Here is a 13301-nt window from a genome sequence, read left to right as displayed (position 1 = left end):
GTGAGGACACCCACACCGAACATTTAAGCTTGCTGAACTTTCCAATCGCCCCAGGCAGATGGGACCCTCAGACCCATTTTGGAGACTGGAAACTGAGGCAAGGAGTGGGGAAGCAAGCAGCCAAGGTCTCACTAGCAAGGAGCAGAGATGGGACTCGAACCCGCACCTAACTGACCCAGAAGCATGAGCGCTTAAATTCTGGGCAACCCTACGCACCCAGAACTCCAATGTCAATAATCTTTGATGTTAATGAGGGTTCTTGAAAAGCTTCCTCAAGATACACATCCATGAGACACAACTTTCAAAAGGTACAGCAGAGCCTCCGAAGCGATGCTGATGGGAGCTTAACAAGGAGATAACAGTTCTCTGGGGAAAAAAATACAACTATTGAAACAAAATCTCAATGACAGCATTCTCTTCGCAGAGCGCAATTCACCCCCATAACATATGAATGCCTCTCCTCACCGAAACCTCAGCACCAGTCTGAATAAGGCGGCGAGGTTTCCTCGCACCACTGACACGGCTTGATGAGTGACCAGGCAAGATCTCGGCACATCTGTTCTGGCTGACAAGGACACAGGCCTGGGCGAAGCTCGATTTGGCCGCTACGTTCCCCGGCGACTTACAAACCACACGCCCGGGTGTGACAAGGGAATAAATTATACAAGCAGTGAAGGAGAATGACGTTGGCAAAGCAGCAGTAAGAGCGGATTTGACCCTAGTCTAGCAAAACCCCGCTGCTGTCACCAGCTCTTTCTATACTGCCAAGAGTGGCCGGGTCAAAAATCACATTGGCCCAATTCCAGCCGCACATTTATTCACGCAAAATCTCAAAAGGGAAACCTAAATATTGCCTCTTTTCTGACTTTTTGACAGCCTCCGAAATGAATCCTCAGTGTTCCCCACAGTGTAGTTCACAACAACTCGGGCTGGAAGTCAACTAACTTCGTGGTTAAAAAATGTGTAAACAAAAGATCCTTTTTAGAAATGAGCTTTATTTTCAATGCAACTCAGTTCTGCAGGTCTACAGGTTTACTTGGTTACTTCTTTCTCCCGTCAGGTTTACCTACAAATCAGGATTTCAAAAACCACAACGAACAAATCAAACACCGGCAGGATCTGGGTGCTGACCACCGGCATTTCGTCTTGGCAATAAAAGGCCTCCCTTTCAATGAAGATTCTGTGCAAAATGCTAGATTTCCTCGAGTGAGGCTCCTTGCTTTTCAACCTTGAAATCACTCACTTGAAAATCAGACCCGGAATTCCAAACTTTGAGAACTGGGTCCTGATACCCCCCATGGACGGCACCCTCGTTCCGAAAATGATACAATTAATGGCCCCAAAAGTGACTTTAACAGAGGGCTTCAAGGCAAGGCGAAGTTTCTCCTAACACCCACATCTGCCTGCTCTGTACCTCTCTTCCATGGGAATCGGTAATACTTCACCCTTAAAGTCCTGGGGATGACCTCAGCTGCACCGAGTGGCCAAGCAGAGCCCATCGAGACAGGAAAGGAATTTGGACACAGGCCCAGCAACAATGAACTTGCTTGTTATTCGTAAATACAGTCCAGTAAAGAGGTTCCATCAAACTCAAAAGCCAACCTTTCTGTTTCAGATCCCTGGATAAAAATGATTTTTTCAAAACTTGGGTAATTGGAACCAAAAAGGATGGTTGTTAAAAATAAACGGAGAAATATCCAGAAATGGGTTTCTAGCGGAAGCTTGGAAGAAGAGGAATTCCAATCTAAAAAAACAATCTAGACATGTTCTTTTATCCGTAGGGAATGCAATGTTATCACATTCCCCTTCCATAAGCCCTCCTCAAACTCCTTAAGTAGTCAGCATTTCAGAGGAGAGACCAAAGTGAAAAGATCTTTGAAAAGAAAACAATGACGTGGCTGGGAAACCGTGTGCAGCTTGGCGAACATTTTTTTCCACCCACCACGAACTTGGGCTTTCTGGGAAGATCGCTGGTTTTCCAGTCAAAACCATTCTTGAAGTCATCAGGAACGGAGGAAGGGAGACCCGGCATCTGGGAAGGTGGTTCCTGGTTCCTGGTTCCCGGGAAGGCGTATATCTGGGGCTCAGGAGCCAAACAGCCTGGAAAAGACGGAGGGCAGAAATGTACATGAAGATGCAAACAAAGCAAAGCTATCGCTCTGAAAACACTTTCAGAAGATTTTTTATGTTACTATTAAGATTATTTTGGGGCGCCTGGGTGGCACAGTCGGTTAAGCGTCCGACTTCAGCCAGGTCACGATCTCGCGGTCCGTGAGTTCGAGCCCCGCGTCAGGCTCTGGGCTGATGGCTCGGAGCCTGGAGCCTGTTTCCGATTCTGTGTCTCCCTCTCTCGCTGCCCCTCCCCCGTTCATGCTCTGTCTCTCTCTGTCCCAAAAATAAATAAAAAACGTTGAAAAAAAAAAAAAAAAGATTATTTTGTATCCTTTATAATTTTGTAAGTGATTTTTCGGTTATGCAACGTGAAGATACTTAACACTACCAAACAGTACATTTTATTTTTTTTTAATGTTTTTATTTATTTTTGAGACAGAGACAGAGCATGAGCAGGGGAGGGGAAGAGAGAGGGGGAGACACAGAATCCGAAGCAGGCTCCAGGCTCTGAGCTGTCAGCACAGAGCCCGACGCAGGGCTTGAACTCACGGAGTGTGAGATCATGACCTGAGCCAAAGTTGGAGCTTACCCGCCTGAGCCACCCAGGCACCCCCAAACAGTACATTTTAAAAAGAAGAAAGCTATTTAACAAAGTATCTACTTCATCAGAATCTGTAACATTTTAGCCCATTCTCTATTACTGCCAGTCAGTGATGACTTTCATAAATTAAAAAAAAAAAAAAAAAAAGATATTAACGTTATTCCAGTGAAGGAAATCCTGAATACGGAAGGCTTGGAAACTGTACAAATGTCCATGAAGTTGAGAATGGGTATGTAAGTTATGATAGAGGTTTACTGGGGAAAACCACAGGGCTGTTAAAAAGATATATATGGTGGGGGGGTTGCCTGGGTGGCTCAGTTGGTTAAGCATCTGACTTTTGATTTCGGCTCAGGTCATGACCTCACGGTTCCTGAGTTCGAGCCCTGCATCGGGCTCTGTGCTGATAGTGCGGAGCGTGCTTGGGATTCTCTCTCCCTCTCTCTCTGCCCCTTCCCTGCTCTCATGTGTGTGCATGCATGCACTCTCTCTCTCTGAAAATAAACTTAAAATACACACACACAGAACTCTGTTACCTTTATGACATTTCTATAAATCCAAACTCTTTCCAAAATAAGAAGCCTTTTTGAAAAAAAGAACAACAGAAAGTGCAGGACCAACTGGATTACGACATATGCAAAAGAATGAAGCTGGATCCCTACCTCACACCATCTACAAAAATTAACTCAAAGTGGATCACAGACCTAACTATTAAAATTAAAATTAGAAAACTCTTAAAAGAAAACATAGGCCTACAGGTGCCTGGGTGGCTCAGTCGGTTGAGCATCTGACTCTTGATTTTGGCTCAGGTCATGATCTTGCAGTTTGTGAGTTTGAGCCCTGCTTCGGGCTTTGCGCTGACAGCGTGGAGCCTGCTTGAGGTTCTCTCTCTCCCTCTCTCTCTCTACCCCTCCCCTGCTTGCATGTTCTCTCTCTCAAAATAAATAAATACACTTAAAAAAAAAAAAAAAAAAAAAAGAAAGAAAAGAAAACTTAGGCTTAAATCTCCATGACCTCGGGCTAGGCAACAATTTCTTAGCTATTACACAAAAAGCACAAGTGACAGAAGGAGAAATAGATTGGAGTCTACCAAAACTAAGATTTTTTTTTTTGTGCTTCAAAGGACACCATCGAGAAACTGAAAAGACAACTCCCAGAATGGGAGAAAATACTTGCAAATCACATATCTGATAAGGGACTGGGATCCACACTATAAAAAGAACTCTTACAACTCAACTAAGAAATGGACAAAGGATCTACACATTTTTCCAAAGAAGATATACAAATGACCCATAGGCACATGACAAGACGCTCGACGTCATTCACCATCAGGGAAATGCAAATCAACCCTTACATCCAGGGAAATGCAAATCAACCCTTACATCCGCTAAGAGGGCTCGACTCTCATCAAGGCTCTCATCAAAAAGACCGACAATCGCAAGCGTTGGCAAGGGTGTGGGGAAACTGGAACCATCATACGCTCCTGGTGGGAAGGCACACTACTGCAGCGACTTTAAAAAATAGTCTGGCGGAAGCTCAAAAGGATAAATATAGAGTGACCCTAAGACCCAGCACTCTCACTCCTCGGTATTTACCAGACAGCCTCGAAAACGTGGACGCAAATGTTTGTATCAACAATGTTGGAGACAGCCGAAAAATGGAAACATCCCAGATAGCCATCAACGGATGGATACAAAAACAAGCCGAGGCGCAGCCATACAATGGACTATTCTTTGGCCACAGAAAGGAACGCAGTGTTGACATGCCACGGCATGTCGGAACCTACGAGACATCACGCTGAGCGAAAGAAGCCAGACACAGAAGGGGCCACACACTGTTACGATTCCATTTATGTGAAACACCCAGAACAGGCAGATCCATAAAGAAAGCTGGAGGGAGGGGAGGACAGGCAGGAACTGCTGAATGGGTCCGAGGTTTCCCTTTCGGGGGTGATGAAAACGTTCTAGAATTAGATGGCCGTGGTGGTTTCACAACCCTGTGAGTATACGACAAAACACTGAGTTGTGAACACCAACTTGCACTTTTTTTGTACTTATTCATCCTTGTTCTCCCTCGAGAATTGGGGTCTTCCTCTCCCCAATACTTCAGTACAAAGATGGCAACGTAGAGAAGACTTAACAGAACGGTTCAGTGAACACCCACATATACACCACCTCCATTCTGCAATTAACACTCTGTTGCACAGGGCACCTGTCAATCTGTCTCCCTTATCTTTGCACACGGTAATACTCTCGGTCCCTAAACCTTCAGGCACGTTTCTCCCTGTATTTCAAGTTTTTCGTGCCTTTTTAAAATTTCCAAAGTAGCTCAGCTCAAGCAATACAGAAGTGGGTGCAGGGAACTGTGAACTATCCCCTCAGGCCCTGTTAACCTTGTCAGCGGTCACAGCATGGTCACCTCTGAGCATGGTCACGTCTGCGGACAGCCTGGAGTAGATCCGTCCAACTCCCTGCCTGGAAGTCTCCCCACACACTTCAGGCATTTATTTAATGTTTATCACAACTGAGGCCAGAGTGTGCATTTAAGTGACATCCAGCCGCCTTTACTTTCAAAACACTCCCCTGTGTAGACAGAAGTTTTAGCACACCATCAGTGACGGTAGCCTAACGGTCGTACGGGCGTCCTTTGAATTACCTGACTATTCCCCTGTTCTTGGACAGTTAGGGGATTTCCAGTTTTGTTCCGTTTTCTTTTTTTTGTAGCAAAAGTAGAACAGCTTTTATTATTTAAAAAGCCTTTGTTACTTTGAACACATCTAACGCCTTATTTATTTTTGAGAGACAGAGCAAGCACATGAGTGGGGGAGGGGGGCAGAGGGAGAGAGAGAGAATCTGAAGCAGGCTCCAGGCTCGGCACAGAGCCTGATGCGGGGCTCGAACCCACGACCCCAGGATGACGACCGGAGCTGAGGTGATTTCCAGTTTTTTAATATTCTGGGAAAGCTGGTCCCTGCCTCCCTGACAGAGCCCTTTCTGAAAAAGATCTTCCCTCCCTGTGGACCCTACTGGAAGAGCTGGCCTAGGTCAGGGGTCGGCACACTCCCTGTGTAGCAAGTGGCACTCTAAGTAGTTTGGGCTTTGCAGGCCAGGCAGTTTCCATCACAAGGTTTCAAGCACTCCACGGTAACCAAAAGCAGTCACAGAAATGGGTGTGGCCGCATGACAATAAAACATCAGGAAAACCAGGAAATAGATCCGGCCCAAGGGCTGTGGTTCCCTGACTCAACCCAAGTGATTCTGCTGGCACCAGAACAACCCCAATCTAGTAGGACCTGGGTGACACCAAGCTAGGTCAATCAGGCTCTGCTCTCAGGAAGCAGAATCAGCATACTAGGCTACAGACTAAGCCAGCCTTGGGCTAAGCTGGAACGTCACAGAGCCTGAGGCTACTACCATCCTGGTCACCGGCCAGCAGAGGAGCAGTAAAGGAAACTAGCTAGGAGAGAAGGATGATGAAGCCGCTGGACAGAAAAGAACAAAATGATAAAAACACACCGAGCTCGCCCCTGCCCCAGGCCCTTTGCGCGTGCTACATCCAGTGCTACTGTGCTTCTCTTCGGTTCTGCAGATGGCAAGGCTGCCTCTCGTTCTTTAGGTTTTGATTTACACAGCACTTCTCAGAGAGGCTCTTCCCGACCATTTCCCAAACTGAGAGCCTCCCATTTGCCTCACGAGTGAGGTTTTCCTATTTATTTGTTTTCTGTCCCTGTCCCATCTGCTATACTGTGTGCATTCACTGATGGCAAGGACTATAGCTGTATTGGTCTCAGCCATAAGCCCAAGGCACAGCCCGTGCTGGATAGTTGTGAATGAATGAAGGAAATGAATGAATGAATGAATAGGTGGGAACGTGGAAAGACCAAGGCTGGCGGAGCACCCCCAACACTGTTCTACCTCCTGTGAACTGTAGTTATGCTTCCCATGCTCTTCTGCAAATCCCCTGCGCTCTTCACGAGCCCTCTTTGTACCTGGACAGGCCTCAACCGAGCTCCCAAAGAGGGCCTCTCTGGGCATACACTGCGGTCCTCATTCTGGGCTCTAAAACACTTTCCAGTGGCACAGTGAACTCCCCCCCCATCTCCTAAGTCCATCCCTAACAGCCACTGGACTGGCACAAGGTCCCCCCAGCAACCCTAAATTCAACCTCTCAATTATTCCGGACAGTCGATTTTCCTTCTCTCCCTCTTTAGGGTGAAGCAAGGGACCAGCCCAGCACGGACAAAATGCCAGATTCTCCTACTGTTTTTCCCAAGTCTGTTTACTAGGAGTCTCACAATTCATTAATAGCAGAATCAAAATTAAGGCCCCGCTGCTGGGAGGAAAACCAATCCAATTAGATTTGTTAAGCCTAATGAGGAAATGAAAAATGGGCACGAAAACAGAAAAAAGTCTGAAACCCTTCTGCTGGCTTCCAGCAGGGTAGGAAGCAGGGACCCAGCAGCACACTGGTCATTCAAGCCACATTTTCCACCCTGGCAGACACCGAGCATACACTAGACACAGCAGAGCTGGCAAGAGGTAACAGGGCCAAGGCTCGAGGGAAGGTATCTCTTGGCAGCCTCTGCTGAGGTACCAGAAACAGCCAGGACTTGGAGAACACCGTGTTCCGGTCAAAGCTCCGGCCTAGACCACAGTGACACAGTCTAACCTGTGTAGACCCTGGTTTCCTCTCCAGCTGGGGAGACTTCTTATTTTGAAAGCAGAAAGCGTGACACAAAAGTGCCGACAGAGGAGACAGGGAATGACCACCAGGTGGGTCGATCTGGAGAACGACACTGAGGATGACACGGAAGGGGACAGGCAGGCTGGACTTACACGATCATGCAGAACATCATGAAGACATTCCACAGCGCAATGAAGATGCGGAAGTATCTGAGGCTCAGTAGGAACTCCCGGATGTTGTCACCTGCAAAGGCAGAAAGCATTTTTACAAGCACAGCTCACATGTCTGCTGTCACGGCTGCAGTGTGCTTCTGCGGTTTCCGCCCGCCCCCATCCCACTACCCCACGTTCCGGGGGCAGCATGGCTTTCCCTGTGGGTCGCCTCTGCTCCCTGATGCTTGGCATTCTGGCAGTAGCTGCCACTGACCAACCCCTGAGAGCACCCAGTCCCCAGTCTCTGATTGGCTCAGGGAGGGAACATGTGACCCAAGTCTACCCAATGAGAGTCAGTCCTGAATTTTTTGTCTCAACCACTGGGAAGGAGGCATTTGCTTCCTGTCCGTCTTTCTGGGCTACGAAATTGTAAGCCCAGTCCTTTGGGTCAGAGATTGGCAAACTGTGGCCCATGGGCCAAAGCCAGCCCTCCCACCTGTTTCTGTATGGCCTGTTAACTAAGAATATCTTTGATACTTTTTAATGGTTAAAAAAAACCAAAGGAGTATTTTGTGAGACACAAACATTACATAAAATTCATATTTCAGTGTCTATAAATAAGTTTTATCAAAATACACCCATGCCCCCTCATTTATATATAGGAGATAAACCTCAGAGCTATTGTGGATTTGGTTCTGGTTCCAGACCACTGCAATAAAGCAAGTCAAATGATTTTTTTGCCTTCCCAGTGCATATAAAAGTTACGTTTACACTATACTATATAGTCTATTAAATATGCAGCAGCATTACATCTAAAAAATAATGTAAATACATTAATTTAAAAATTATTGGTGGGTGTATAGATGGCTTGATGCTCGGTTGAACGTCCATCGGGCTCTTGGTTTCGGCTTCTGTCATGATCACCCAGTTCGGGAGTTCGAGCCCCACATCTGCTGGGGATCCTCTCTTTTTGCCCTTCCCCTTCACTTGCTCTCTCTCTCTCTCTCTCTCTCTCAAAATAAATAAACTTAAAAAATATATATATATTGCTGGGGTGCCTGGGTGGTTCAATCACTTAAGCATCCAACTCTTCATTCTGGCTCAGGTCATGATCTCAGGGTCTAGAGTCAAGCCCCCCATAAGGTTCCAAGTTGGGCATGGAACCTGCTAAAGATTCTCTGTCTCCCGGGGCACCTGGGTGGCTCAGTCGGTAAAGTGGCCGACTTCAGCTCAGGTCATGATCTCATAGTTTGTGAGTTTGAGCCCCGCATTGGGCTCTGTGCTGACAGCTCAGTCTGGAGCCTGCTTGGGATTCTGTGTTTCCCCTTCTCTCTGCCCCTCTCCTACTTGCACTCCGTCTCTCCTCTCCCTCAAAAATAAACACATTAAAAAATTTTTAAAAATTCTCTCTCCCTCTCCCCGAGTGCATGCACACTCTCTCTCTCTCTCTCTCTCAAAAAAAAAAAAAAAAAAAAAATACTGCTGACAAATGCTAACCATCATCTGAGCTCTCAGCAAGTCATAATCACTGATCACCGAAACAAATAGAACAATGAAAAAATGTGAAAACCTGCTAGAATTACCAAAATACGACACACACAAAGTGGGCAAATGCTGTTGGGAAAATTGTGCCAACAGACTTGCTCGCTCAGGGTTGCCACACACCTTCAGTTTGTAAAAAACAAAATTCTCTGCAAAGCACAATAAAACAAGGTATGCCTGGATTTGCCGTGGCTGCTTTCAAGGAACGGAGCTGAGATGCGGCACCAGAGAAGGTACGACCCACAGGGCACCTGGGTGGCTCAGTCAGTTAGGCGTCCGACTCTTGATTTGGGCTTGAGGTCAAGATCTCCCAGTTTGTGAGTTCCAGCCCCGCGTCAGGCTCGCGCTGACGGCAATGCAGAGCCTGCTTGGGATTCTGTCTCCCTCTCTCTCCGCCCCTCCCCAGCTCGTGCGCACACGTGGTCTCTCTCCCTCTCAAAATAAGTAAATAAGCACTAAAAAAAAAAAAAAAAGAGAGAGACAGAGAGAGAGAGAGAGAAAGAAGGTATGACCCACAAAGCCTAAAATGTTTATGATCTGTCCCTTTACAGAAAAATGTGCCAAGCCCTGCTCTCGGGTCACCTTTGTAAAAACAAGCAGCCTGAGAGTAAAACCAACCCAGAAGGACAAGGAGAGGATTGCATGCAGGGCGGCTGGTATGAGCCCCGAATCCAGGTGTGCCTGAGAACAGTCCTACCCTTGGGAGGTTTCAAGTTGCCTTACCCTTTGGCTGGGTTTTCAGTGTTTGCAGCTGAAAAAGGACACTAATTCAGGCAAGTAAAAGGGGAGCTCTGCTTTGATGATGATTCGCTCTAGTTCCCCGATGCCACAGAACAGAACCCATTTCGAGAGGAAACAGCTTGGTACGATGAGACTCCAGAGATGTGGGTTCCAGAACCCTCCTTCAGGGTTTTAAGTCAATCGTCCTCCCTCGCTAATCCTCCAGAATGAAATGAACGGGTCCAGATAGGGTAACCTACAAGCACGCTACCCAAAATGTCATCTCTAGACCACGGCTGTCCATTAAGTACAGAAAATACCAGGCAGGAGCTCAGAAATTTACACGGCCACCCGATATGACAGCCATCTGGCATCACTGCATCATCCAAGCACCAGATGAGCACACAGACTTGCTGAACGCAGCTTAGATGAGTCCAGTATTGTTCAACCCACTGGGACAGCCACGTGCAGCTCAGCCCAGACTGCAGATGTCAAACGCGGGTCCATCCCCAGCATGTCTGAGAGGCACTGCTCGGCAAGGCCCTTCCTTGAGCCCAGCATCAAAAAAAAAAAAAAAAAAAAACAGGCTCTCCTGCCATCAACGGGTGCTAACTAAAGGCCACTTGTTCCAGGCAGCAGCCAAGTGCAGGGGATACAAGGAGGAACGAGACAGGCATCCCTGCCCTAAGGAGCTCACACGGAGGACAAATACTAAACAAGTAATCACACACCTGATTATTCACCATGACAAGTGCCATGGGAGCATCCAAAGGGGGCATCCAACCTAGCCCGTGCTGGGGAGCGGGGGTTAAGCGCTTCGAGGAAGTGTATAAGCTCCGACCTTAAACTTGGGCAGGAGTTTACTGCCCTTCCACACAGGTGACCTTGGTCAGCCCCTGGCCTATAAATGCCCTAGTTTCCTCCTGTGTAAATGGGGGTGATGGGCAACTAGGAAGACCTCAGCACAGTGCCTGGCACAGAGACAGCTCTCAACAAATGCAGCCACTACTGTGTCAGGGGGTCAGCCAGGCACAGGGAGAGGGGCATTGTCTGCAGCAGCAGCAACAAGCACAAGATTACTAGCTGGAAGGAGACGTGCACACAGCCCCTGATCACAAGGAAGCCACTGTTATGACTGTCCTTATCGTGGACACTCTCACCACCACCAAGCCCTCCCACATCCTTACCCACCCCAGCTCCGATTTAGATCTATAGACCACAGCCCCAGGAGTTGGTCTAGTACCTTCCACAGAGTGGGTAAGCAATATACATATAGCTGCTGAATGAATGGATGTATGAACGAAAGAATGAATGGATGGATGGTCTAGTGACTGAGGGTACAACCTGCGGGGTCCGAAAAAGCCAGGTTCCAATCAAGAGGCTGTCACTGGTTTACTATGTGACCACAAGCAAGTCAAGCCACAAGCCTGAACCTCAGTTTCCACACCTATAAAATGGGAAGATTCCCTTTACCTTTTAGGGGTGGAGACGGAGGGGAAATACCCATAGGAAGCACCTAAGGGGGCAGCCGCCACCAGGTAGGCCCCCAATAAAAGGGAGCTGTCAGACTGTCCTCAAATTCACTGCCCCCTCCTACACAATGGAACCTATTGCGTAGGTTCCTATCGTCCCTACGCAATGCTCCATCATGGCACCCACCGCCTGGTCTGCTCCCTGCTGTGTCCCCAGCATCCAGCACAGTGGCTGGCATGTGACAGGTGCTCAGTAATGCTTGGTGAATGAATAAATGTATGGACACAGTAGTCATGTACACGTCTCATGTCTCAAACAGTCACATGAATAAATTCAGCAAGAAGTGTCAAACCTAGGGCCTCCAGAGGCCAGGCAGGTGAAATGATATCACGATGAGGGGCTGGGACGAGTAGAAGCCACAGGCCCTGCCTCAACGGGGTCCTGTTTTTCTCAACTTCACCCAACAGGTGCCAAGAGGTTGCTTGAACCCTGAGCTGTAGGATGTTCAGATTTTTCTTGAAAAATTTTCTTGAAAATTCAGACAACCGAATTTTTACGTGACATCTGATTTATTTGAAAGCTAATGTTGGCATCTAATTAAAAAAGAAAAAACAGGTCTGCAGTACTCTGAAAGCAAAAGCTACTTGTGAGGCTGTTCAGCTGCTCGTTCGTTCGTTCATTCATTCATTCATTCATTCATGCTGGAAGACTGGCACCAAAAGGGCACAGAAATGGGCCAAAACAAGTTGGAACAAGTGTGAGGGGCAAATATTAGCCACATGGTATCATACATAAAGGAAAATTCTAACTGTACGAAGTTATATGAGTTCTGACTTATGCGGGGAGGGTTAGCAGGAGAAAGAAGGTCGACAGAGGTGAACAAAAGGAACAGCACATCCTCAGGCCCAACTCTCTCTCTCTCACACACAATCACACACGCACACACATACACACACACACACACACACACACACACACACACACAGATTATTAAAAAGAAAACTGAGTTAGGGCTTGGTAAGAACAAATTGTCCTCTCTGAATGGACCAATTTCAGAGTCCAGAAAGGAGGCCTTACCTGTGCTGGGCTCCCTCGACTCCTCCCCAAAGCCCTGCGTGTCCTTCTTTTTCCTACAAAGAGGAACAGACAGTATCCACTTTCGGTGGGACATAAAGACCACTCAGTCCTCTGGCCCTGACCCTCAGCTCAGGGGGCCTCGGACACCGTTTCAGCTCTAGCCCTGCAGCGGACTTGGTGACCTCGGGGGGTTTAATGCCCCTTTGGACCATCATCTACCGGCCAATCACAGCAAGGCCTGCAGCCACCAAGGTGGAGAGGTTAGTCTGTGGGTACGAAGGAAGGCTAAGAACTCCGGGGGGGACGGGCCGGAGGCTCTCCGGGATGCAAGAAGGGAGATCGCCGGAAACGAAAAGTCTTGATTTCAAGTCACCATGGAGCGCAGGGTCACAGAAGGACAGACCAGGAAGGAGGCGTGGCCAGAGGGCTGGCTGGGACTTGGGGGCGTGGCCTACGACTTGGGGCGGGCTCACGCTCGTGGGGGCGGGTCTACGGGTCCCCTGGGTGGAGCCGCGATCCAAAGCGGCCTACTCACAGCTTAAAGTTGAGCACCGCCCCGGCGTTCATCAGCAGCGTCCTGCGAAGGGAGAATGAGGTTACCTGGGCCTCCCCTTGTCCCTCTTATCCTTCCTACCCCAGCCTCTGGCCCCCCTAATTACCCAAACAGCAGGATGTCCCCGATCATCGTTACGGCCGAGGCGTCCGTCAGAACCGGAAGCGGAAGCCTCGAAGAGGGAGGGGAGAGGAGCACAAACCGACCAATCTCGAGGCCACGCTGTCGAGGGCTGGCCCAATCGAAGGCCAAGACATGCAGGGTCCCGCCCACTGAAGGCCAGGCCCCTTTAGGAAAGAACAAGCGCCCCTTTTCTCTGGGAGGCCCGGAGGGTATTGAGGAGAGGGCGGGGCGATGGTGTGACGTCACCCGGGGCGGAGTCACCCGCGGC

General features: G+C 48.4%; 1 protein-coding gene across 1 annotated transcript; it reads right to left on the bottom strand.

Annotated features, from left to right (window-relative positions):
* Positions 1–975: 975 nt before the first annotated feature.
* Positions 976–13114, bottom strand: SMIM7 (small integral membrane protein 7). Its single transcript, XM_058727559.1, has 5 exons — positions 13017–13114; positions 12893–12934; positions 12358–12410; positions 7546–7636; positions 976–2100 (listed from the first exon to the last, which is right to left on the bottom strand). The coding sequence occupies exons 1-5, from the start codon at positions 13040–13042 to the stop codon at positions 2085–2087; spliced, it is 228 nt and encodes a 75-aa protein (XP_058583542.1). The 5' UTR covers positions 13043–13114; the 3' UTR covers positions 976–2084.
* Positions 13115–13301: the final 187 nt, after the last annotated feature.

This window comes from Neofelis nebulosa, chromosome 4, assembly GCF_028018385.1.
Source record: "Neofelis nebulosa isolate mNeoNeb1 chromosome 4, mNeoNeb1.pri, whole genome shotgun sequence".
NCBI lineage: Eukaryota > Metazoa > Chordata > Mammalia > Carnivora > Felidae > Neofelis > Neofelis nebulosa.
The sequence above is the reverse complement of the archived record's forward strand: the minus strand, read 5'-3'. Positions and strand labels throughout refer to the sequence as shown.